The sequence below is a fragment of the Parasteatoda tepidariorum genome, chromosome 6, assembly GCF_043381705.1.
Source record: "Parasteatoda tepidariorum isolate YZ-2023 chromosome 6, CAS_Ptep_4.0, whole genome shotgun sequence".
Taxonomy (NCBI): Eukaryota; Metazoa; Arthropoda; class Arachnida; order Araneae; family Theridiidae; genus Parasteatoda; species Parasteatoda tepidariorum.
Window position 1 is genome coordinate 42,066,217 of NC_092209.1, and position 27,511 is coordinate 42,093,727.

At 31.8% G+C, this 27,511-nt stretch overlaps 1 protein-coding gene across 3 annotated transcripts; it reads left to right on the plus strand.

Annotated features, from left to right (window-relative positions):
* Positions 1-4,038: 4,038 nt before the first annotated feature.
* LOC107440592 (uncharacterized) lies at positions 4,039-26,079 on the plus strand. Of its 3 annotated transcripts, XM_071182257.1 has the most exons (9): positions 4,039-4,334; positions 13,034-13,057; positions 14,252-14,359; positions 15,126-15,223; positions 16,733-16,804; positions 20,785-20,845; positions 22,166-22,339; positions 23,619-23,782; positions 25,867-26,079. In XM_071182257.1, exons 1-9 carry the CDS (start codon positions 4,274-4,276, stop codon positions 25,978-25,980), a joined length of 876 nt encoding a protein of 291 aa, XP_071038358.1. In that variant the 5' UTR covers positions 4,039-4,273; the 3' UTR covers positions 25,981-26,079. The 3 variants fall into 3 exon arrangements, 1 of the variants encoding a protein (XP_071038358.1); XR_011636999.1 differs by lacking the exons at positions 4,039-4,334; positions 13,034-13,057; positions 14,252-14,359; ... (2 more) ...; positions 23,619-23,782; positions 25,867-26,079 and adding an exon at positions 16,809-18,980 and having other exon boundaries at positions 19,024-20,845; positions 22,166-22,262; XR_011636998.1 differs by lacking the exons at positions 4,039-4,334; positions 13,034-13,057; positions 14,252-14,359; ... (2 more) ...; positions 23,619-23,782; positions 25,867-26,079 and adding an exon at positions 16,809-18,775 and having other exon boundaries at positions 18,881-20,845; positions 22,166-22,262.
* The last annotated feature ends 1,432 nt before the right edge of the window (positions 26,080-27,511 follow it).

Sequence of the window (27,511 nt, forward strand, 5' to 3'; positions counted from 1 at the left end):
TGGCTATTTCACCCTCAAAAAGTGCAACTGACCGCCTTAGGCGGCTAGTAAATAATAATTAAAAATAAATTTTTTGCGCGGAACTATCTTGGGTTTAACAATTCATTAATAGGTGCATTTTTTTTAAAATTACGTAATTAGTTTTTAAAGATCTGGCCGGCAGTGCAAAAAGTAAAATTAAGATAAAAGGGACCAATCTTTCATCCGGTTTCCTGGTTAAACTATTAGGACGACAAAATTCTTAGATTGAGGCTACCCTCCCTTCATATTTTAAGGATCAGGAATCAAATTAAGTATGAACAATGCATATATTTATTCAGAGAAAGTACGCTTTTGTGCATGATTTCTGAAACCCAATTAATAAATAGCACTAATTAATTAGCATTTTTGAGGTTGCCCCCAGAAACCATTAAGATTGACACTTAGTTTTGAAATTCCGATCATCAGAGTGAAAGTTATTCCCGGTGATGTCCTTTTTATTTTGCTCACAGTACATGCATGCACTCATTTTATTTTATAACCGTTGTTGAACTACCTACCCAATTTTGGGTTTACGATTACTAAGGTTCAACTCTGTAACTTTGTAATTATGAGCCCAATTATGTAACCGGATTGTAATTATGAGCCAAGAGAACCCTTGGATCATGTATTGGGAGAATTTGCCTTCGTAAAGGATTTTTTGATGGAACTAACCAGCATTTGCGTTACATGGAAAGGAAAACCACGAAAACCTTCCACGGTTAGCCTGACAGCAAGGAAACTCTAACCTATGAGCAGTCTACCACTGAGGATATTTTCACGTCAGCACTGTGGTCGGTGCGAACCGGTTGCGGAACTTGTATTGAACAGCTATCTCTGGGATTCAAACCTGGTTCACCTCATTGGAAGGTGAGAGCTCTATCTCCAGAGCCACCACGACTCGCATACTCTCATTGTATGGACATCATATTATTTGTGTTATTTATTTTATATTATTTAAACCGTGATATTATTGTATAACTTGTGTATAATGCGGGGGGAAAAAACGAACCACCCTGAATAATTTTTGATTTTATGATCGGATCTACACGTTCTATGACTCAATCTTGATGGTTCGAGGGTGTGAATTTAAATATGCTAATTAATTAGTGCAGACGACATTTTAAGTTACGATATCAGACACAAAAACCTACTGTCTTTGAATAAACTCACTTTTTTCTCAACTGATTTGGATTTCTAAGTCCAAAAAATAAAGGGAATAGGGAAATATGGTCCTAAGTGTTTGGTCAGGAGAGTGCTCCAAAGTTTGGCTGCCTTAATGGTAATTTTACTTAGTGCGTATTTCGCCATATTTCGAGAACTTTTTAAGTTAATTGAAAAAATTTTGCGCAATAAATGAGATTCGATGATAATTTCATGCAAAATATTTTATTATTATTTTATTTATTAATAGTCATAAAAATTTTGAATTTTTAAGTATTCATTTTTTTTAATATAATTTTAAAGTATGTAATTTTACATGACAAAATACGCCGGCCAGGTGGCAGAGTGGTTAGCGTGCCTGACTGAGAAGCCAATGGCTGCGGGTTCGAATCCCGTTCTGGGCATGGATACTTCTCTCTCTCTGTGTTGTCTTCTCATGTGTGAATGTATGAATGTGTATGTATTCGTGGCAGTGTGGCGCGGGTAATGCTGCTCGCCTCCGTGACTTTGGTTCACAGGTGCCCACTGGGTAACGATAAATGAGCGACACTTCTGGCATCTTCTAATGCGAAGAACGAAAGTTCAGTGCCTGCCATTATTATTTAAAAAAAAGAAAGAAAAACATGACAAAATACAAAATTTGAGCGAAATCAGTTGAATTGAAATCAAATCCTGAGAAATCGAATTATAAAAAAGCCGTGTATTTAAAATTTGATTTCTCAGCAACTAATTAACCAATTTCGCTTCCTATTTTGTATTTTGCCATTTAAAATTATGTAAAAATTTTAAAATCGTACAATTCAAGATTTTTTCGACTATTATTTAATAAAATAATGAAAAATAATAAATAGTTACTAAATTTAAATTTTTTAACACGAAGCAGCTAGTTTAATAATTAGAAAAATTTTTGAATTGTAAGGTGTACAATTTTTTACATCAATTTAACCTTCTAATTTTTAATGACAAAATTTAATGTTTCAACAGAATCAGTCGACTACACTACCAATTCACTAAAACCAATTTATTTTTCGTTCAGTTCCCTATTCCAAATTCCTTGAATTTTATGCATGCAAGAATTAATATTTTATTGAATGTAACAGATAACTTACGAAAAATTAATTTTTAATAGGAAGCAGATATTTAATTTAAAATTGGCCAAAATTTTTTGGATTGTAACAGATGACTTATGAATGAAATGTAACAGATAACTTATGAATGAAATGTAACAGATAACTTATGAAAAATTATTTTTTATAGGAAGCAGATATTTAATTTAAAATTGGCCAAAACTTTTTGGATTGTAAGGTGTACAGTTTTTTTACATCAACTTAAGCTATTTGATTTTAAATGACAAAATTCAATATTTAAACAGAATCGGTCGAATAGTTCTCGAGAAATAAATCTCTAAGAATATCATCAGAATTTTTGAATTTGATTTCATAGAAATTAATTAATGGGGATAAAATAATTAATGGGATGATAATTTTTGGATTTTGTCCGTAGAAATTTTTTTTTTCTTCATGAAATTACGTTCAAATTTGTTTGCCTTATTATTCAAAACATTTTTTAGTCCCGCAGTGGACTGATCGTTAAGACACTTTTCCCAGCAGATCTCCGAAGTCAAGCATCACTGGTTGCGGTCAGTGTGCGGGTGGGTGACCACTTGGATCAGTCTGCGTAGGGATCGAGGGTGTGCGGTATGGGTCCTCGTTAAACTGTTCTACCGTGAAGTGCTCGTCTTCGCGTGCAGGTCGTCGGGCTGCCGAAGCGGGGGTGCCATCCCCTCTGCAGAGGATCAAAATTGTGATGGCATGTCTTCGGATCATCCTCAGGGATGTTTCCCAGACCGTCACCAATAGCCCATTGTGCAGCTCCAGTGCGACGTAAATCAACTACAACTCAAAACCTTTTCTACTATTATATAAGTAAAAAATAAGAAAGAAATAATATCGCTAGCAAATAATATTTAATCGAGGAAAAAATATTAACGATATTGAAATCTGAAGAATTGCTATAAAAAACGGCGAAATTTAAAATATCAAAATTTGTTTGCGCAAAAAGGCAGAGGAGTTAAGAATCGTCTATTAGAAACGCTTTCAACCAGCAATCAAATAGGTTTTGATGTTTTTACACTAGACTTCCTTAAAAGTGATTTGTCCGATTCAGATTTCGATAGTAATTTTGACTTTTTTCGCTTAAATATTAATTTATGTATAATTTATCGATAATTTATATACAAGATGTGTACTTTTTTTTATTTCAGTTTTGACAAGGATTCTAAAAAATATAATAATGGTGATCAGTACGAAACACCTATATTTTTAATCGCAGTTGGTCATTCGCTATTTAAATTCAAACTCATTATTAGCTAAGTATAAAAACATAAAATAAAATCCATAGTGAAATTTGCCTAATTTTTATAATTTTATTCTACATATAGTTGAGTGTTAGTTTATTTTATTAAAAAAAAAAATCTGAATTAAAAATGGGGTAAGTGTGTAAAGAACCAGTCTAAAAAACATTGAGCGACTGAATTTATTTATTTTATTTGAGTTTATTTTTATCCATTTATTGCGGAATTTCCTTATCCTGATTTGTTATTAGTTATGAACAATGTGTCAATTTTTAACAATCAGCGTAAAAGAATAAAAGTCGCAAACCCGGAAGAAAAAAAAGGATATTCGTTAATTTTTCTTTTTATTAAAATCACTTTCACCTCTCTTCAAATAGAATCTGTTTGACCCACTAAAATAAATTTGTCACCTTTCTCACTTCGATCACGAGGGCATAGTGAAAGAAAAAAAGAACCATTTCCTTATTTCGAAGTTCGCTGTCGGATTAACAAGCTAATTTTTCCAGTAACTTCCAACTTCCCCCTCATCATCATGACGCAGTAACTTTGAATGACTGAATATGCTCGTGGAATATCCTGTCCTCTGACGAACTCGGACATACAAGAGAAAGATAAAATAGATTCTGACCGAGACTGTTTTCGGAAGTAGAGAGGCCTCAGCTGACAGAGCAGACGATTCCGTAACTTCTTTTATCATTTCTCGGTTTTGTTCAGTTCGCGATAGTTGGACTTTTCAAAATGTGGATTTCTGCGTTTAGCTGGATTCTTGTTGCAGCAATTTTGGTTTCTGTTGAATCGGGTAAGTTAACCTTATTCTTTCTTTTATATGTGAGAAAAGAATGTCATTTATTCCATTGTTTCTTAGAAATATTGACAGATCAAAGAGTATGAAAATCGTTTGCAGTTTGTTTAAAACTAGTTTGGACTCTTAATTCTTTCAGCTACTATTCCTGTTACTGCAGTATTAATTTTACCGATTCAGTACTTAAATTTCTATTAAAGAAAATCTCGTTGTACATTTATTTCAGTATTTCCTAGAAACGTAGACAGAAAATATATTCGCAATTTCTTTCAAATTAGTTTTGCGATCTTTAAAATATTTATTATGAGTGAGAAACGAAAAGCAATTATCAATAAATTAAATTCAACAATAAATAAATTTTAAATATTATTGCAAATAATCGGTGTGGTGTTTGTTAAGTTTGCAAAACGATTAAATTTTCAGAAAGAAAAGTGGAAGCTACAAAATTAAACAACGTTAAACAAAATTGTTCTTAGATATTTTTGTAAAATGAGAAAGACAAATAGATCATTATGCTTTTAATCAAAATGTAATCACTATTTGAGGATTACATAAATGAAAATTTCTTAAATCTATTATTTCATATGGTTCTTGCGATTGGAACAGATTTAGGAGGCGATAGACATGTGAAACTGATTTAGAATCCCTAGATTTTTTAAAAACAAAAATTTTTATTAAAAAAAGAATTGCAACTAATAGATTAGGTGATTTCAAATATTGATATTAGACGAAAGCAATCATATTTCTATAGGCAAACTATATGTTTGAAGTAAAAACAAAAGGGAGAAAAAGAAGGCGACGTAAAGGAGTGGAGAAAAATTACTTGTACCTCTGACAGTAGTGAGATTAACATTTTTCTGAAGCAATACTCCGATTAAGGGTAATTTCGAATTTAAAAAAAAAAAAAAAAAAAAAAAAAAAAAAAAAAAAAAAAAAACTGGTGCTATAACTAGGGCTCTATAAAATGTGAAAAAAAAATCCATAAAGACCGCGTAGTTAAAGAATGTCCACATTATTTTCATTTTACAGAAAAATTTCTTCATTTACCAGATAAACTTATTTTATCTTCATGTTTTATTCAGACAACAAAGTTTTGTTAAAAAGAATTTCGCGCTAGTTGTTCCGAAATAATTTTTTTTCTTTTAAAACCAAAAATGGCCAAGTTAAATATTGTATTGTTGTATTTCAAAGAAAAAATAAATAAATAAAAATTCCGGAAAGTGACATTTATGTATAAAATTGGAGTAGGCTGCTTACAAAAAGTATGTTAAAGAATTTTGTAACTTGAATTTAACCGGATTCTGTAATTCAGAGGTAGTCTCGAAAACTTAATATGAAGCAAAGCAAATAGCAAAATAAAGCGAAGCAAATACTCTCTCTTTTGCCTAATTAAGCATAGTCTTAGAGATTTATATCATGTTATATCACAACCTAATTTTTGCGAAAAAGAAACATTGTTTGAAGGAGTGCTTAGCTCCAGAACTGTCTTAACTATACTTTAATAAATATAAATAATGGCTGTGATGTTTGAAGTAAAAAAAAAAAAATAATAATAATAATAATAAAAAAAAAAACTAAGATTTGGATATAAGGTAACTTTGCTAAATTCTTTTTTTTTCTTCCAATGCCCACCTGGGTTGACATTCGTTAATTCAGGCGTATTAGGTTAGATTTGTTGGCTATTCTTTCAGGGGCACCATATTAGGTCGGCCAACGTTGCTCCCATAGTGAGGACAAATAGTACAGAGAATGAAAGAACATCCATGCCTTGTTCGGGATTCGAACTAGGACCTTTCAGATGCAAGGCCAGTTCCCTGCCCCTACGCAGTTCAGTTGGCTAAATTCTTTTCAGTAATAATCAAGAATTTGTATTTAAAGCAAGGAGGGAAATGAAAAAGTAATATTTAAAAAAAAATTATTCCCCGCTCCCCTGTTTTTTTGTTGTTTTTTAAGTCTAAACAGGTCTGTATAACTTTAAAAGCATTTCCCACATTCTATAGGATCTTAACAAAAATTTAAAAATTTTTAATTTTAATTAACTAATGTGTAGTAAACATGATACCAGAGTAGCGATTTAAAAAATATTTCGAAAAACCTACCGCTTTTAATGCAACATCAACAAGGAATAAATTACTTAGAAATACGCAACAAAACTTAACACAAATATAATGTAATGAGTCACACTACAAATGATTAACACTGACTGGTGCATTGTTTTTTAAATACAATTTCACCGCAAATAGAGGGTATCAATTACATAGTTTGTATTTAAAGTTTTCAAATTTATTACGACTATTTGCGTTCCGCTATTTGCAAACATGCAAATAATGTTTTATCAGCTATATTTTTTGAAGATTCATCATATCTAGATTGCGAAATATGCAAAATTTGCTGTTAAAATAAAGAAAAAAGTGTGAGTGATATTTTACAAACAGGTTTTAGCTATTGAATAAGTAATCCAAAGAAACTGAAGCGGTAAGTCAATTTAAAAAAACTACACTGGCTTTAAAAATATACAATATACTGGTGGAAATTGAAGTCTGCTCAAAAATAACCACCTATTCTCAAGATTTGTTAGACCTGAATGAGAGGAAACGAAAGTATGAAACGTAATATGAAATATAAAACGTAAATCTGACAACGAAAAATGGGAAATTAATGTGAGAAACTAAAAAAAGGAGTAGCCAAGACTGAAACAAAAACAAAGATGAACAAAAATTGAACAGGAAAAACCAGTTTAAAATGAATTTCTACGCGCTATGGAGAGCTATTGAGGAACAAGCGTAGTCGTTCGCTGCTATATCGAAGTTCATCTCCATAGCCTTATAATTTTGAGCCCAACCCAAAAGATGAGTGCCTTCAAACACTGATATACTTCAAATACTGCAGTATATTGAATCATTTTAACTTTGGAGTTTTAGTGTATTTATGTTTATTGTTGAAAGTACTCCCATAATTACTAAATTTTTTAGAGCCACGACGAATTTTCTAACTAAGGGAGGCAATTATTGCTATTATTATTTTAAATTAGCGCATCAAAATATAAACAATTAACTTTTAATTTCAGTCAACAAAAATAACATTCATCTGGGACCTTGAAAATTGCATAATTGCCAATTCCACAAAGTATCTACCAATAAAAATCTTTAAAATTAAAGCTTATTTCTAAAAGAAGAGCTGATAGAAAAAAATTGTTTGCTTCTTTGAGATTAGTCCTTAGTTATAATGAAAATTGACTGAAAAAAATCTTAGATAGAAAATCGTGTGTTGGCCTGTATTATCATCAATATTATGGTGTGTAGACTTCACTGAAAGTAATGCATTTAAGCTACAAAATGTTTATCTAAAATCGCTAATGTCCCGCAGTAGACTGATCGTAAAGTCTGGGTTCCTTGTAGAACACCGAAGTCAAGCATCACTGGCTGCGGTCAGTTGGTGACCACTTTGATCAGCCTGCGCAGGGACCAAGGGTGCCCGGTATCGGTCCTCGTTAAACTGTTCTACCGGAATGTGCTAGACTCCAAGAGCAGGTCGTTGGGTAACCAAATTAAGGGAGCCATCCCCTCTGCAGAGCATCAAAATGGCGATGGCATGTCCTCGGATCATCCTCAGGAATGTTTCCCAGACAAGAAAAAAAAACCATATATTTTCAATTATTAGAGTTAAGCTTTTAACAAAGTTACTCTTTCTCCTTATTCAATTTCGCAGCAATTATGTAAGTTATTTAAGTTTTGACTTATAAGTGTAATTGCTTCCAGCAAGTGCACCTTCAAATTACGTGTTTTCCCTCATCCGCGGGTGTTATTTACGCCACTGTCGAACAAGATCCATGGAAATTGAATGATAGTTGACAAAACTTACCCGTATGGAATTAACGAATGTGAAGTTGTGTGGGAGAAACGTTAAGATAAGTTTATCTGGAAGATAATGACTTTTTTTTAAAAAAAGAAAACTATATATTTGCACATTTTTTCAACTTACCTATCATCTAGTAATAGTCTCTTACAGAACTTGTTTCTGAATTTCAAATAACTGAAAGAAGAAAGACATAGTGATTAATGCTTCTTAATAATAAATTTGTGATATTTGTTCTTTTTTTTCAAAAGCGATTGGAAATATATACTTGATTTGTGATTTCTGTGTTCAACAATTGATTTGCTTAAGATAATATTAAAACGCAGGAGATTTACTGCACCCGATCTGCGATTTCGTGTTAAAAGTGTTCTGGTATGATATATATGAGGTGTTTTGTGAACATTTGTAATAATGAGTTAGATATTAAAGCATATACAATAAATCAACAATCAAACACTATGCAAAATTTACTTTGTTACAAATGTTTTTACTTGATATTTTAATAATTGAAATAAGTACATTAAAAGTAGCATATGTAACAATAATTAGTTCATTTAATCATTTCAGAATCTCTTTTCTTAGAAATTTGTTTGAATTTGTAATAATCAGGTGCGTGTGTCAGTTAAATCTGAGAACAGTAGAACACCTGCAGTATTGTTATGAGATTCAACATACTGTGTGATCTATTCCCACCTGCTTTTGACTTTTTTTTATTTAACTGTATTGGATTCATGACATTGATTTATTTAAAGGGTTCAAAAACAGGTGCTCAGAACGTCTAAAAAAATTCACTTTAAGTATTTTTCATTTAGTTAGTCGACAGTTGTGTATAATGATTGATTTTTCTCCAATTGTTTCACACTAGTCAGCTTCGTTAGTGTTCCTGTCATCCTGTCAAACTGTAAAATTTGAGGTAGAGAGATGGTGAATTACAATAAATTTGGCTAAAAAAAATTACCTTAATTTATTTTCCAAAATTTTTTTTAATAGAATGTTCCTTCCAAAAAATATCTCCCGAATTTATTTAACAGTTTCCATATTTAAAATATAATAATAAATAAGAAAATATCTAAAATATCTAAGAAAATTAATAAAGAACAGTATTTTTCCCGAATGTCAACTTGCCACCTTGATACATATACGTTTATACGTTAATTGCATACTTTACGTTACGGTTGCAAGCAAAAATAAATAAAGGAAAAATAATAAAAATAATAAATAAAACATATCGACAGTCTGGAAAGTGCGGAACTAATAATTAATTTTTCCGCTAATTGAAACTTTAGTTTCTATATCGAACTTTGTTAGATATATTTAACTATATCGAACTACAGTTAGTTGTAAGTACTCTAAAAAAAGATTTAAAATAACGAACTCAGTATATAAGTAATTGTTTTAGAAAGATAAAAAACTTTCCCCAAATGTCAACTAACTTCCTTTGCTGAACCCTACATGTGCGTTAATTGCTTACTTTACGTTCCAGTTGCAAGCAAAAATAATAAAATAAAATAAAAAAAATAAAATTAGATAAATAAATAAATAATAATTAAAATTAAATAAATAAAATAAATAAAAACATTCTAACAGCCTGAAAAGAGCGAAACGAATTATTTTCTAGCTAAATAAAACTAGAGTTTCTATGTCTAATTTTGTTAGGCATAGTTTGTTAATTAAATTGAACAGTTAGTTATAGGAACTCTAAATAGGACAAATAAATTGAGAATGTAAAACAATGATTGTTTTGACAAAAATATATAAAAATTAATTAATAAATAAAAGCGTTGAATAAACTGTGTTGTCCATTAAATTATCTTTTTCAAGTTCAGTACAATTAACAGGCTCAGATGATTTAGTTTTTGTAAATATCACTCAAGAGGTTCAAGGAAACAATTTCTTTCTAAAAGTGTAGCCTTCAGATGAAAATAAGCACAAATAAATATTTTAATGAAAGAGGCATATAATTAATTCTAACTAAAGACTATCTTTATTCGAAGGCGAAAAAAAAACTATGTTATTTTCACTACTTCCCTCTGTTCCTGTATGTCATTCACATTCAATTAAGTTAAAGGTCACAGTCACAAATTTTTATAAATGTTATTTATATATGATTTCAGGAAGGCAGGAAGGATTTCAAGTTCAATTGCAATATTACCATATTTTTTTTCTCCAATTAGGTTGAAAACAAGCACGTAAATTAATATTTAGTTGCAATTGCACACGCTTTCATATGACAATTCTAGAATCGCAAAAACTAAACGAAGATATAATTATGTTTAAGGTTCATCAGTGCTTGATTGTTCGAACGTTGATCAAGAGCAAGAATCTCCAACTTTTTCGCACATTCATATTTATATAGGAAATTCTTTAAAAACCATAAATTTTTAAATCCCATATTTGTTTCAAGAAAAAAAAAACTGCGGGAATTGTTTTATGTGCTCTTGTTTTTGAATGATTAGAACAGCTGTTCCATATCTTTTTCGACTGCGGAATCCTAAATAATCACGCTTCTTCCGGCGGAACCCCAACTAAATAATTAAATAAAGACAATTGTATACGTATTAACCATTAAAAGACTATTTTATTTTGATTGTTAGACATTTTTACATTTAATATAAGATGATTCTTTTTATTGATTTATAAGTTAATAAGATAATTTTTTTATTGTTTTATCATTAATAATCTTAAATTAGGGTTTTATGTTCGGCAGCTGAATTCGAAGTCCTGGAGGTAAATCTAGTCTAGAAAATTTTTCATATTGGTATAAAAAAAAAGTTGTTATTAACGTTTAAAATTATTATTTAGAAAAAAAATTTTCTTAGCAAAAAATCAGCTATTTTATTTTGCTTTGAAAAGCGCAATGTGAAATACTACAGCCATTTTTTATACAGCCATTTTTCATAATATTCATTTCTCTTGCTTTCGTATTTTACTTTAAATGTAATTTCCTAAAGGCAATTGAAGTAATTAGAAAATAACGGATTGTTGATTGGATCTAAAAATAAATAAATTAATTAAAAAAAAAAAGACGTTTTGACATTTTTGGAATCTCTAACTCTTTCGAGACCACCATTTGGGAACTGCGCTGGATTAGACTTCCATCATTGGTAACATGCTTCATTGAAAAAATATCTGAAACCGTAACTAATAAGTTAATTAATAAAACAAGAAATAATACGTAACTGGTAATTTTTTGCAACAAGGCCTAAAGCTAGCGATGCAAAACGGACTTAAGCGGTTTTAATTTGATCATTTATTTATTTTCAAAACAATCATGCAACGAAGGAGGTTAAGTAATAAGTAACACTGTAATCTTAAACTCTTGAGTAGTGGTGGCTAAAGGGTTAGAGCGCGCGCCTCCCGATGAGGCGTTTCGGGTTCAAATCCCAGCGGTGGCTGGTCAAAACGAATTCTGTACCCGGCTCACACGGACCTCAGTGCTCACGGATCATGGGGTAGAGTCCCCTTGCCATCAGGCTAACCATCGGAGGTTTTCGTAGTTTTCCTCTCTATGTAACGCAAATGCGGGTTAGTTCCCTCAAAAAGTCCCCCACGAAGGCAAATTTCTCTCAATACTTGATCCAGGAGCGCCCTCGTCTTCTGAATTGGGTTCAAAATTACAAGGCTGCAGAGTTGAATATTGGTAGTCGTAAACCCAAAATTGTGTCGGCTGTTATAAAATTAGGCTTTGGCCTTTTTACATTCGATTCAGCGTCACAGTGAATTATTTAGGAGTATTTAAGGTATTTTACTGTTCTGAATCAACAAAGAAGATTTCGAATTCATCTTTACAATAGATTTCTTATTAGGTTTTATTAAGTGTAAAAGAAAATAATTTTAAAGAGGGGAGTTGGCCTGATGACCGTGACTTCGGAGGCACGTGAGACTGATGCGTGAAAGAAAGGTCACTTGGGGTCAACGTCCCACATTTTAAGCTTAAGACAAGATTTATAGATTTTTTTCTCTTTAAATGTAGGTCAAATGTCTGGATCGGTGCACTTTGTTTTTATAACGAATTACCTTTTCCGCTTTATTGTTAAAACTTATCTATATTGTAGCGTAATTATTAAAAAAGCAATTAATATAGATATATTTTTTTATATATTCTATGAGTCAATCAGTTGCAACACTTTCTATGCGCCATCCATTATTTTTTTTCTTTATTACTTAACTTACGGAACCAAGTTAACAGACAGTCTCTTACTTTAGATTAATATTTTCTGTTCCTTCCCGTGGTTTATTTATTTATTTTTACTGGAAGTGAAAATAACTTTTGAATTAAAAGTTATTTTGAATTAAAGCTAAGAAAAATGGATAAAAATTGATAAATTTAACACTGGAATGGGGCTCAAACTTTCAAGGTAACAGGAGTTTAACAGTGATAGTCGTAAACTCAGGATTGGGTAGGCTGTTCAACACGGGCTAAGGAATGAAATAAATGTACCGACATAGAGGAAAATTTGTTCCATTGCTAGTCTCAGAAAATGTTTGGCCTTCACTGTTGAATATCCACCGCAAGTTCAATATCAGCGATAAATTTTTAAAAATATTTCATAAATTTATAAATATTTCAATCAAATAATAAATTCAATCAAATTTATTATTAATTAAAAATAAGTCCGGAGGGGAAGTAAATTTTTTCTAAAAAATTTAAAATTCAAATGATATTAATTATTGATTTTATTACATTACTTTTTACAATAATAAGGTGCTATAATTTCAATTTTACTGTAATTTCGCATTATCTGCTCCAGAAATATGCTAATATTTTATATATATTTGTGTTCTTTCTTTTTTCCAAGTCTTTACTTGATGACTAAAACATTTTCTCACTTTCTTTTCAGAACCAACATGGCAGAGTTTCAGAGGTAAGAGTCTTAATGTTATTATTTAGACGAAATTTAATTCAGATTGTATACATTGTAAATAGGAAACCCAATCCCTGTTATCAGACCCTCGGAACGGCAGAACTATCTTCGCTCGCTCATTTGATACTTTATTTGTTTTGATATACCAACGTTTGTATGTTCGTACTCTTTAAAAAAAATAAGTTCTAAAAATATGAAACTTGTATATATGTGTAAGTTTTGGATTATTAACATTTCTATGAATTTATATATAATACGATTTGATTTATTTGTGCTTCAATGCTACTTGCAAATTGCATTCAGAACAATTGATAGAATTTATAGTATGCACAATTCTAAAATTCAGAGATTAGAGACACAGTTTTATGTTCTTTATTATGTTAATTAAGAAAATGTGGGAAGTATACATAGTAACAAGGCAGGTAAAAACGACCAACCAACATTCCATATTTTTAAAAAACAAAACAAAAATAGGTACTTATTTCCAGCCATATTGGTACCATTTAGGTACGCGTAGTTCGTAATTAGCCGTATTTCAGGATGATCACCGTTGATAAAACTAATTTCTCTCATTTTTATTATTAAGTATGATAAGCACCTAAAATAAGCTTTTATGTTACCTGCGTAAATTAATAAGCATAATTTGTTAATTAATGCATGCATATACGGGCTTGTAAATTCAACACAGTGTAACGGCTCATAAACCCATGACAATACAAGACAAATAGACGAACAGATAGCACGAAGTTACATCCGGGGCGAAGAAAATTTAAATAAAAAATAAAGAACAGTTTAGGTGATCTGTTGGCTTTAATCCTAAAAAAAAATAAAGTAAAAAAAAGTACATAGATTAAAGGTCACAAATCAAGGGCGTAAAATAAAAGCATTATCAAAATATAAAGAATCACCGCCAAGAAAAGAGGGACTGAAAACATAACCTGTTCAATTACTGAAGGAAAAAGAGAGGAGTTGAAAAGCGATCGATTATCGGAAACATCTCCAAGATTCACCTGAAAATCAACCAGGTTTATATGTTTCATCCCATCTTCCTCAGTTGTGATTTGGCAGATTTCGATAGCTTTCTCGTTTCGTGTCTTGTTTAAATTTTTATCTTTGTTCCACCTCCTAATACAATTTTTTATAGTATTTGAAAAGACAATTTATGAAAATAATATCCTTTTTTTGAATTTCTAGTTACTTGGGGAATAAATGTATTAAGCTCAAGAGTTTTTGCCAAATTGCCAAGAACCGAAAGCAGAGCAAGAAGTGAAGGGTTTGTTAAACTAGCTGGTGGATGTGCAGGTACAATATTTGTTTGACTAATTTGATACTAGAATTGCTTAAAAAATCATGGATATAAAAAGTCTACAGGAAACATGCAGTTTTACAAAAAAAAAAAAAAAGAGAGAGAGAAAAACATGTGAAAAATTACATCGAATTTATATAAAAATTTTCATATTTGGTATACAGATGTGAGGTTTGTGCCTAAAAAAAGAATGAATAAAATGCGTTTTTTTTTTTTTTACGATTTTTTCCCCTTTTAAATAAGACTTCATAGTATCTCACATAACAGCACTTAAACAATTTGTCTTCTAAATTATTTAATGTCATTTATATTTCCTTAAGTGCAGTCGGTTATAAGCTCTCATGCTATTAGAACTATCATTTTTACATTTCCCGAAGTGCAGTCGGTTATAAGCTCTCATGCTATTAGAACTATCATTTTTACATTTCCTGAAGTGCAATCGGTTATAAGCTCTCATGCTATTAGAACTATCATTTTTACATTTCCTGAAGTGCAGTCGGTTATAAGCTCTCATGCTATTAGAACTATCATTTTTACATTTCCTGAAGTGCAGACAGTTATAAGCTCTCATGCTATTAGAACTATGCATTTAACTAACTTGAAATTTTTAAGATGTTCAATAGAAGTTTTCCGTACATTTTAAGACTTAGTTTTTTTTTAAAGGCGTATATTACATACAATTAAAGATTTTTTTGCAAGATTTTATTAAAGAAATTTTTAAAAATTATTTATGCATAAATTCTTATTGGAAACTTATTTCAGAAGGAAAATTCCTCGGTCATCGATACATGAAAGGACTAGATACAGCGGCAGTACTAATATATGATAAAAATGGTTTCATTGCCGGAATTCAGCATGGAGTAAGTACAATAAATTATCAGGAAATATGTAATATGCGTCTGTATTAGTTTTTCCTTCTCATGTGTTTATTCAAAAATTTTATTTTTAATCAAAATTTAATTGTTAAGTAAAGAGAAACTCTTTACCGCTAGTTTTAGATTGGTACTCGTTCACATTGTTGAGTTTGAGTTAATTTCATTAATGAAGGTTATGCAATCGGCTGGTTAACTTATACAGTCTAATGAAATAAACCTCCACTGCTCAATCTCCAACGAACTAGTATTTATATCACGCAGCTTATTTATGCTTGCGCAGCGTGTACCTAGTTAACCAGACGGGGAAAAGTACAAAATCTCACTATTGTTTTAGTGGTTTTCCTTTAATAAAGCGTAGCCCAGGTGGGTGTAAAGAATGTGGTGGGTTTGATCTTAACTAACCACTGCTTGGGCCTAGATTCGATTCCCTTTGCTAAATGCTAGGTGTTTATAATTGAATTGCAATTTCTCTGATGTGCTTCGGAATCCAATCGTATGTCTCTGGCAGTTTCAACGTGCTGAAAAAGTTCAATTAGAGTTGGGCGATTAGGGAGTGTGTTCTGGAGATAGTGATTACTATCTGCTCTTCAATTTCAATTGTGAAAGTGTAGAGTGCGCATGCTCCAATATTGTATTTTGAATACCATTACTCGTGAATCCGTAGTTTAGAACTAAAACAGTGTAGAACTAGAACAACATTGGAAACAAAACTAATCAAATGTATCAGGAGAATACGCTTTGAATAGAACTAACTGAACTAGAACTTTGAATAGAACTAACTAACTGGTGACGGTCAGGGATTCCAACTTGATTACCCGAAGCCAATACTTACGTATAGGCACACTATACTAACTGTTCCATAATTTATATCAAAGATGATAGAAGAAAGTGGCGGTAATAATCCAACCCGCGCGTTATTTTCTAGCACAGGGATAATTTTATGAGGTCATTTTATTAAATGGGATTCCAAATCATTAAGACATGATCGGTGGAAGCACAACACAATCAAACATTTTAGCCCAGAGAATCGAACCTCTGCTTCAGCCGAGGTAGACAAGTGAAAAACCCACAACACCAGTTGGGCATTCGATATTGATTCAATGTTTGACTTCAAAATATTCATTTGAATAGACTAATAGTTAATGAAGTTACAGAGATGATCTTATCTAAATGGATAATCTAGTATCGTGGAATGGCTCATGTGATTATTTGAATCACCTGTAAATTTCCTCAACAATCAAATTTATTTCGTTGCTTTAAAACCAGTTTAGTGATTCGATATAGTTTGATTGTGTTTTTCTTTCCTTGTCATTTGTAAATATCATTTCTCAAATATCATTTTGCGACTAATTTATGTGCAAACTTTTTTTTAGAAAATTCTAAATATCTAGATTAAAAGCGGTGGCTACGAAACACAAAACTTTACTTATGTTTTCATTTATATTAATGTTTCTGTGTTAAAAAAGTGCAAAAAAAATTCCTATTCTTTTCTAGATTCCAAAAAGTGACGTTGACAGAGTGAACACAACATTTTCTTTTGAGAAATCTTCGGCCTATCAGCTAGCAGTGGCGTAGCTACCGAGGGGCTAGGCGGGGCAGTGCCCCAGGGCCCTCAAGCTCAGGGGGCCCTCGTATCCTTACCAGAAATCTCGATCGAACTGAACTTTTGGAAATTTCTCCCATTTTCAAAATAAATATGACAGGTTGCAACCCCACTTTAATCATGACAACTCAGTTGCGAGAAATTCAAAAGTTATGCCTAGGGAATTCCCCTAAATTCTTTCTGTAGGTTGGCAGTGTTGTCAATTTGACGGATAGTGATATGTGCGGTTTATTATTCATCGCTGTGCTTTTTATTGTGAATTCGAGTTAAGATTTTTTTTTTCGAGAACGGTTAAAAAATTAATGCTGTATCAGGAGTAAGTAAGCTAATGTCAAAAAACTTTTTTGTACTGGTCAATATAGTGGTTCAATTTTATTTGATTTTACCACTCATATTGATGTCCGTTAAGTCAATACATCGTGTCAAATCTATAGATTTCGGCTACAGCTCATTGTATAACGAGAAATATCGTGAAAAAATGCAAGTCACCTGCAGTAGGTACATTAATTCAGGTCCGCGGGCAGGAGATCGTTCATGGTCTCTGTAATGCCTTTCCTTTCCAATAAATAAGCAGACCAGATTTTTAAAACAATAAAACTTAACTTTATTTAAAAACAAAAGAAATAGGCATTGTTTTCCAGTAAGAGCTTCCAGCTCTTAGAATACCAAGGGAGACCCTCTCCCGATTATATCAAACATACATCTACCTTTCTCTCTCTCGCATCCCTCCGACGGGATGACAAAATGCGCCAAGTGCGCCTTAAAAGGTCGCCAAACAGTTGCCAACCATTACAGTCTCCACCGTTAAATGTGGTAACACTAACGGTGATAATTTTTTTTCCGGGGATTCCCCAACGACACTTGTAGCGTATCATTGTGTTTCTCTTTCCTTTTATTTTACTTTTAACGTCGTCAGTGAACAGTGAGTACCTACCTACTCGAGCACAATCTAATATTGTATTGTTTAAATAAATTAGAAAACTAAAATTATGGATAAAAAGAAGAAACCCAGTGGTGCATTTAAACGCAAACAACGCCAAGAAAGAGAAGATAGTAAACAAAAATTGCCCAAAATTGACAAGTTTTTTAGTCAGCCTTCTGCAAGTACATCTGGCCAAAATATTTCTATTGATAGTGACTCAAATAATGTGGTAACTGCAGTGTTGGTTGAGAAGCCTACTGAAGAAGATTCGACAATTATTGCAGTTGGAGATACCTCCGCCGCCGATCATGTGAACGTGGATGATGTTTGCATGACACACATAAGAGCGGAGGGTTTGGAGGAACCACAGACCTCTACATTTTTCGAAAATGTGTACGACAAATCTTCTTATGACTTGGGAAACTTCACGAACAAGATATTAAGTGATAACGAAAAACGTCAAATTCTTGATATGGGGCCTTTACAGCCTTCAGGACCTTTTCCAACAGACATCAACCAGAACAATAGGTGTTTTTCAAAATCGTACTACGTTTCGTGTTCTAAATATGGGCCAGTTAATCGTTTTTGGTTGTGTTATTCCAAAATACTAGACGCTGCCTATTGTCAACCCTGCTGGTTATTTGCTTCACAAAGGAATAATGTTTGGTGTACGGGAATTCGAGATTGGAAGCATTTATCAGAAAGAATTAAACAACACAGTTGTTCGAGTGGCCATTCGGAAGCATGTGCTGTGTATGAATTTTGGAAAAAAAAAAATACTAATACTATCGACAAGGAATTGAAAATGAAATTCGCAAAGAAGCATCATTTTGGAAAATGGTTCTTCAAAGGTTATTCGATATCATACTTACCCTAGCAAAGAGTTCTTTGGCTTTGAGAGGACATCAAGAAGACTTAAGTCAGAAAGGATACCACGGAAATTTTCTGTCCTTTGTAGAGCTTGTCGCCCGATATGATCACATTTTGCGGCAAGTTTTGGATATGCCCAAAGGTAATAATAATTATTTCTAAGTTTTTTTTTCGTTTTATTTTGTTTATAATTATTAACTGTTTAATATCAGGACTTTTTTGAAATTGTGTTTTTTTATGTTTTTAGGATCTACAAGATATCTGAGTGCAACAATTCAAAATGAAATGATTGAGAGCTTGGGGACCAAACTCGAAACCCATCTACTAGAACAAATTAGAGCGTCACCGTTTTTTGCCATCATAATGGATACGACACAGGACATATCGAAGGTAGATCAGCTAAGCATTGTTGTGAGGTATGCAGTAATAACCAGATCGGAAAATGGACAGCCAATTGATATAGAAGTAAAAGAAGTGTTTCTAGGCTTTTATGCAGCCATCAAACATGGCGCAGTAGATTTAGTCAACCAAGTGACAACATTATTTATCGACAAAAATATTGATTTAAAAAAATGTGTGGGGCAAGGCTATGATGGAGCCAGTGTGATGAGTGGTGTGTATAATGGTGTACAAAAACATATTAAGGATATCCAGCCTAACGCAGAGTACGTACATTGTGCCACTCATAATTTAAATTTGGTGATAAATGATGCCGTTAGCAGTTGTGTGGAAATACAGATTTTTTTCGCAACGTTGCAAGATTTGTATAACTTTTTCGGAAACAGCATCAAACGTTGGGATCTACTGTCAAAATTCACTGGCGAATCGGACACCACTCTAAAAAAACTAAATCCGACTAGATGGTCCAGTAGGGTCAATACGATATCTGCAATAAAACTTCGTTATTTTGATATTATCAAAGCATTATCAGAAATAGTTCTAAAGAGTCCTAATAAAGATGAGCGTAGTGAAGCAGAGAGTATTAAAACAAAAATGCTAAATTTCGAGTTCGTGTTGCTTTGCGAATTCATGCACAGTGTATTGAACGACATCAATTATGCATCCAAAACTTTACAAAAATGCGACATCAATTTGGGCGAGGCGAGTAAAGTTTTAGCAGAGACCAAAGCAAAGTTGCAAATTTATAGAAATGATTTCGAATTATTCAAGTGCAAAGCCAGTGAAACTGCAAGAAAATATGGTATTGATACCCATTTTCAAGAAAAAAGGCAAAGAAAAGTTAAAAAACATTTTGATGAATTAGCTGCTGATCACCGATTTCCAAACCGAGAAAAAATATTTAAAATTGAGATTTTCAATAATGTACTAGACACAGTAATATCTCAATTAGATACACGTTTTATTGGTATGAGTGCAGTCTGTCATATATTCGATTTTCTAACACCAACATTTTTATTACATGTTGATGAAGCAACTTTATTACAAAAGTGTGACGAATTCCAAAGAAAATATTCAGATATAATAGGCCCTAGTTTTTCACTTCAATTTATTAATATTTACCACCTAGTTTTACCTCAACTAACTCAAGCATGGACTGTTCACCAATTATGTAAGGAAATAATGAGCAAATATGGAGTGCTAGAATGCGACCTAACGGAAGTATTTACAGCAATGTTATTATTCTTTACAATTCCTGTCACTTCTGCAGCAGCTGAAAGGTCATTTAGCAAATTAAAAATAATAAAAAATTATTTAAGAAATAATATGGGCCAAACTCGACTCCGACATTTATCGTTAATAGCAATTGAAAACAAAACCGCATCAAGCCTGGATTTAAACGAAGTCATTGATACTTTTGCGAAAACTAAAGCTAGGAAAAAATTGTAAATATAATTATTATTTAGTCAGTTGGTAGGCCCAACCTTTATATAATAAACCCTTGAATCTTCTCTATTTCGTTTTATTAGCCAAACCTACACCAAGTATTAATTGTAATTTATGTTGTTATTGTTTAATATTTTTATTACCTCCCTGCAGTGCACAAAAAAGAGCTTTTGTAGCTTAGCATTTTTAAAGTATTTGTATATTTCATATTTTTATTTGATAAAACCTAATCAGTTTACATAGCAGTGGGGCCCCATTTTTTAATTTGCCCCAGGGCCCTTGGTTACCTAGCTACGCTACTGTCAGCTAGATAAAGTTCTCGGAGAAGAGGAAGTTTATTTCCTCACATCTTATTTTGTGGATCCAAGTAAGTTCGAATATTTCAGTAAACATATGGGGGTATTTTTGGGCCTCCTTCAACTAAAAATAATCAACTCATAAGAATTTTTTTCCAAATCTAATTTCTTTTACAACTTTGAGATTTTTTGCCGATAAAGAGCGTTTTAAGTAAGCAAACCTATCGCCCTTAATATCCACGCAATATTTGAATGCCTGCTTGTTTTAGGTTTTCATCATCTTCCTTTCTTTTTTTCAAAATTTCAAAATCTTTTTCTATTCTATTACTTATTTTCTTTTATAATACCAAACACTAAACATTATTATAATCAAAATAGATCTTCGGATGGCTAAGTCGATGTTCTCGTTAGGGAACAAAAAAGATATTGTAACGAATTCGTAAATATGCGTATAAATTTTTTATGAGGCTTAATATTTCAGATAGATCCATCCTAAATAAGCAGTTCAATTAGAAAATTTGCAAGAAAGGGGCGTAATTTAGAGAAAAAATAATGCCTGGAATTTTCTATGGAAGTCTCGGTTTGGCGACATTTCACTTGGCGATCATTTTGGCTACATAATGATAGTTCTGGAAACTTAGTTTAAAAGCGGTAAGACTAAGATTATTAGTCTGCTTGTGTTAGATGTTCTTATACCAGAAGATTATTAGTCTGTTTGTGTTAGATGTTCTTATACCAGAAGATTATTAGTCTGGTTGTGTTAGATGTTCTTATACCAGAAGATTATTAGTCTGCTTGTGTTAGATATTCTTATACCAGAAGATTATTAGTCTGTTTGTGTTATTAGATGCTCTTATACCAGTCTTTTTTTAACACAGTTTCGATGGATTTCGGTAGCGTTTTTATTTCTTCTCAGCACGGAATACTAATTTGCGACGTTCAGTTTGCATACTTTTGACTCTTGACAACTACAGGGCAAAATTATGAAATTTCGCCACTGGTCGGAAAAAAGTTGTAATGGAAAATTTATAAGGCATGCGACCACTTTTTCAAAAATTTAAACGATACCTGTTGATAATAGCATTTTTAAAAAATTTCTCAAAGCATGATTACATCACGAGGTTTATTTCTGAAATGAATTAAAAATTTAAACCAGCTGAGAATAAAATTATTTTTAGAATATTCTAAATTTTTTTTATTTATTAAAAAAAATAACACTAAAAAATGTTTGGGTGGCGACTGGCAAAGAATTTATAAATTACCATTTGTTATATTTAGCCGCCCTGCGGCTGGTTTTGACCATGAATTTCTCCCTAAACTGACAATAATACGAAAACATATTATTTAAGGATGATGCTTTACATCTTCTCAACGAATTGATTTTCCTCTAGATATAATCTGCAATGAAGGACGAACAAGGGAGCAATACGATGAGCAAGGAGTAGGAACGGGTCTCTATTTGCAAAATGGAAGTAATCCAATTCAAAACACATTCGAAGTGCCTTTGTATGAAAAAGACATGGAAGATACTCACTGGGTAAAAGGTGGATGCTTCAGAACTATGGGTAAGTACTAAAAGATTTATTACCAAATTTTGGATAGTACTAGCAGAGCTGCCAACTAAAAGAGCAAATAATTTTCTTGATAGTAGCAACATTAGCATTTTGGTGCTTAAATCTTGAAGTTAAAGGTTTAAAAAAAATTTAAACTACCATCAATAATTTAATATGTAGATAAAATATTTTTGTTGGCATGCTTATAGATGTATTAATAGTTTTGTTTTAAAAAATTCTTCCGAACTTAATTTGTCAAATCTTTTTTAACAATTGTGCAAGTTGATAGGTATGCACTGAATTTTTAAAAAAAGTTGTTAAAGTATTTAAAATGTACTGTTCTAAAAAAAAAAAGGAACACCCTGAATAACTTTTGATCGAATGATTGGATTTTCACTTGATAGGACACAAACTTAACGGTTCAAAGGAGTTACCTCAAATATGCTAATTAAATAATGCAGATGATAATTTAATTTACGAAATCTGACTCAAAAACATATTTTCTCTGAATAAACATGACTTTTTTTTCAATGGATCCCTATAACATGAGAGGGAAATCACAATCTGGAAAATATAGCTCCATTAGTTTGGTCAGGAGTGCGGTTTAAAGTTTGGACTTCAATACTTTATGCGCATTTCGCCATATATCGAGATTTTTTTTGGCGAATTGAAAATTTTATGCACTATGTTGAGTTATGAAATTCGTTTATTCAAAGATAATTCCGAGCAAAAAGGCTTAATAATTATTTATTATTAACTTATTAAATAATAGTCTAAAAATAAAGTTTGAACTATAAGGTATACAAACTTTTGCATCATTTTAATTAAAGTTTAGCTGAAAATTGGTATGAGGTTTGAACAAAATTGGTCGAATAGTTCCTGAGAAATATAATTTTAAAGGTACTTCAAAATTCAACCGTTTTCGTTCAAATTTTGTATTTTGCTGTAGAATATTACATTCATTAAAATGATGTAAAAATTTGTATTGCTTTCAATTTTTTTCGTAAACAACTTTTTTCATAAACACTACAAATATAATAATATTGGACGGTTCGCTTTCTCAAGCATAGGTGTAAAAATCAAACCCGGAAGTCTTACGATGAATTTTGCATGAAGTTTCTAAATATTCGCAAATGCGTCTGAGTCAATGACATGCAGTGTGAATGCTCCCTATTATCCTAATATGCAACAATATATTTTAAAGAATAATTTGAATGCCAAAGACGAAATTATTTAAATCAGGTTTATATGTAATCACGTGAGTAAAAAATATTTCTTTTTATTTCCTTAGGTGTTCATTATTGGTACAATACTCACGAAAACATGACTTGTTCTGATTTCTTCCCATTCACGGCAATTTACAATCGAGGAAAATTGACTAGTTTTGCCTTCGCATCATTTGGAAATTATGAATTTTCAAGAAGATTCGAGCATCCACCTTCCTCCACATTCTCTGTAAGTGTCAAATTCAATTATTTAGTCATTGAAAGCAACCGTTTTTTCCCTTCTTTTAGACTAAACTTGATAGTAAACTATAGGCCATCGCAACACTTGAATACGTCATCTAGGCAACACTTGAATACGTCTCTCCCCACGCTAATGGGGAAAGCACGTGAAGTGTTGCCATAGGTAGAGAGTTCAGCTCTACGCCACCTGTAGCCCATTTTGATCACCAATCCAGCTTTCATTAAAACCTTTCCCAGCAAATGGTCTCATGCTGTCCGTCGCTATGGAAACAAGAGTATTTCTTACGGAGAGGATTGAGAGCATTACTCATCCGACCTAAACCAGAGAAAAACTTTACCTCTCATTCCTCTATTAAATCTCTTACTGTAGAGTCCCACTGAGAACTGACTGCAAGATATGGTTCCCAGTAGTTCACCGAAGTCAAGCATCACTATCAATGGTCAGCGAGCGCGTTGATGACCACTTTAATCCACCCGTGGAGGACCACAATGTCGGTTCTTGTTATATCTATGTCCTTTAAATCTGACTTGCTCAAATATCACTCCATAAGGTAGTTGACAAATAGAAATTTCATTACTGGCATGGGATCAGATGACAGATAACCTCTTATAAGACCAAGGCAGTTTATTATGTCGAATGAAGCAAAATGATCCTCGTTATTTTATTCTTAAGGTGTTCAACTTTGCGAGCAGGTCGTCGGGCTACCAAAACGGGGGAGGATCAAAATTGCTGGCATGCAATTTTGCTACGACATTCATTAATCTTGCTACGACAAGATTAATGAAACAAACGGTATGTAAAATTTCAGAACAGCAAACATTATGATACTGAATGCTATATTCTGTCTAATAATCCCGAGATACATTTCTAGCAATTTTTTTACGAAAGAATATTTTTCTAGAGCTGTGCTGAACACATAGCAAAATCAACTGTTATAGGCAAAACCAAGATACCAAGCAGAAGTCAATTCTATATTCTTTGGTCAAACTTTGGGATTTGTTTCCAAATTTGGTTGATAGATATTGATAAATAGAAAAGTAGAATGCCTTTCTTTCCACTCTCTGACTTCCCTTAATCTGAAAACAAATAACACAATAGGAAGCGATTTCAAAACTCTTTAACTATCTTGCAATCCTGGAAATCTCACATGAAAGCGAAACTAGTATTTCTTCTACACAAATACCGTCACCCATATATAACAACTGCAAAATGAATTTAATGAAAAACTTAAATTAGCTTTTACAATTTACTCAACATCCCAACTTTTTGTAAATGGACAACTATAGTCAGATCTTCATTTTGTGACGTATTTAAGTAACTGTTAATCGAGCTTAAAGCCAAAACGTAAGTATTTCCTTTATAAAAAGGTCTTATCTTTCTCTGAATATGTACAAAAACCGTTTTTGAAGCGTGCGAGAGATTTTTCTTTTATCAAACATACAAAAAGCAGATCTTATTACATAATTGAACCTTTTCCTAACTTCAAGGATCACCTTACTAATGAGGCAAATATAAACATTCAAACATAAACAGTTAAAACGCTCCACCCCTTTTACGATACGAATTGAACACCGATAGTATTTGAAATTACATTTGGTATAATTTTATATTATTTATCACGCTCTTGAATCTATTATTCCAAAATTTCAATGCTAATTTTGATATTAAAACAAAAAATTGGAATAAAACACAAATGAATGAAGTTCATTTATTTATGCACTTTCATTTTTGGTTTATTCGCGTTGTTTTTTGCTTTAGTCTACATAGCACGAAGTACTACCCTTTCGCTTGTTGGATAATTTTAATATTTTTATAAAAATAAAAATGATGAATTTCTTTTGAAGGTAAACTATAGCATTATATGGGCCATCAATTTTAAAATAGTATTGTTTTGAACAGATTAAAAAAAACGTTTATTATAATCCCTGCGTGTTATTGGCTAAAATAATTTGGTAATGTATATTTCCATAAATTTACATTGTCAAACTTGAGTTGTAAAGAGTCAAACTTGAGTTTGAGTGGCTGTAAAAAAAGATCTTTTCTAATTACATTGCTTATCTTTCATGTTTCAGCGATTTCTTCCTATTCCTGTGCCAAAATGTTTGTATGACGAATATGAAAGAAGTGGCGGCTATAGTACAATGCATGTGTTTTTCAGTGTTCGACCATGGAACATCTTCTGTTGAAAATTTGATGTATAGATTTTAGATACCAAAGAGTTTTAGAGCTGGATGCTTGTTTATGTATTTTATTTTTAAAAATAAATCTTGCCAAACAATATTAAATAGCGTCGGTTAATATTTAGTTAAATACTAAGGAGTTTCACCTCTTGCTCGTTGCCGCTTCGTCAACCTATGATTATTTCGAAATCCTTTTTTCTTGATGATAACAGTTTTATAAATCAAAAATAAAAATTATTCTATTGGGTACCTGCAACTCGAGAAGACCGTTACAACTTCATGGCTGTGTATAATAACGTGGTTTCCAAGTACAAAACATCGATGACAAAATGTTTTATTCCACACATTTGCTTTCCCAGATCTGGCTTTAATGGGATAAAATTTGAACCTAATATTTGCTCTATAATCATTGCAACTTTATCTACAAACGTATTTTTGAAATTCTTATTTAATTTTTAGTCACTAATAAAAACTCTCAAAACATTTTTTGCTGTAAAGATTATTTAGCAATATTGCGAAAAGTTAAATCTTAATATTGCTTTTAAAATTTTACTAATTAAGTTATTTGTACTGCATATGCTGACTAATTTCAGTACTGTATAAAGTTAATTTTAAAAGTAATTATAACTTGATGATTGTAAAAGAGCAATTTAATATATTTATAATAAAATGTAGCTTAATAAGGCAATATTCACGAAATCCAATACTCAAAAGGACTACTCTGACTTGATGATGACGCTTTTGCAAAAGTTTCTCTTGGCCTAACGGTTTTCTTCACCTTAGATATCTATTTTACGAAAAAAAACTGTTTCCGGCACATTTTTATTTACGCTTGTTTATTTCAGTCTATTACGTAATAAGTTCTAGTATAAACAGAGAAAAGGAAAAATCTACACTAATATAACGCTTTTCTGGAATTTATTCTTAAGTTTAGAAGAAGTAAATGTGCATTTATCTATTTATATATAAGTGTTCAGTAAGCACTGAAATTTAAAAGCAGGAAGAAAGGTAAGAAATAAAAATATTTAAAATAAATCGTAACTTTATGAAATGTACTTCATTAACACACGTTACCCTTAAAAAATTTATTTCAGCTTTTAATTGAACTAAAATTAGGATACAATAAGAACTAGGATACAATTAAGAACTTTTTAATTCGATTGAAAATGATAAAAGAAACCAGTAGTTAAATAGTAGATAACTAGCAGTTAAACATTTTGTCGTAGCTTCGTGCTAAAACCATTTCGGCTAGTGTTACCATTTTGTCAAACATTGGAAAAAAAGTGTCTCTTTTTATATGCTCTAACATTAGAGAGAATACTCTTTAGATATTTCCCTGGGGTAATATCACAAAATTACAGGGCTCGAAAAAGCTCAGAAATTTTAACCCGTCCCCGAGGACGGCTTGTTCAACAATGTACCCGTCCTCCTTTGAAACTATACCGTAGCTTATAATTAAATAAAAATATAATTTTCTCTTATTTATTACAACCATTAATATAAATTGCACAATGAATTAGTAGTTACTAGGATGACA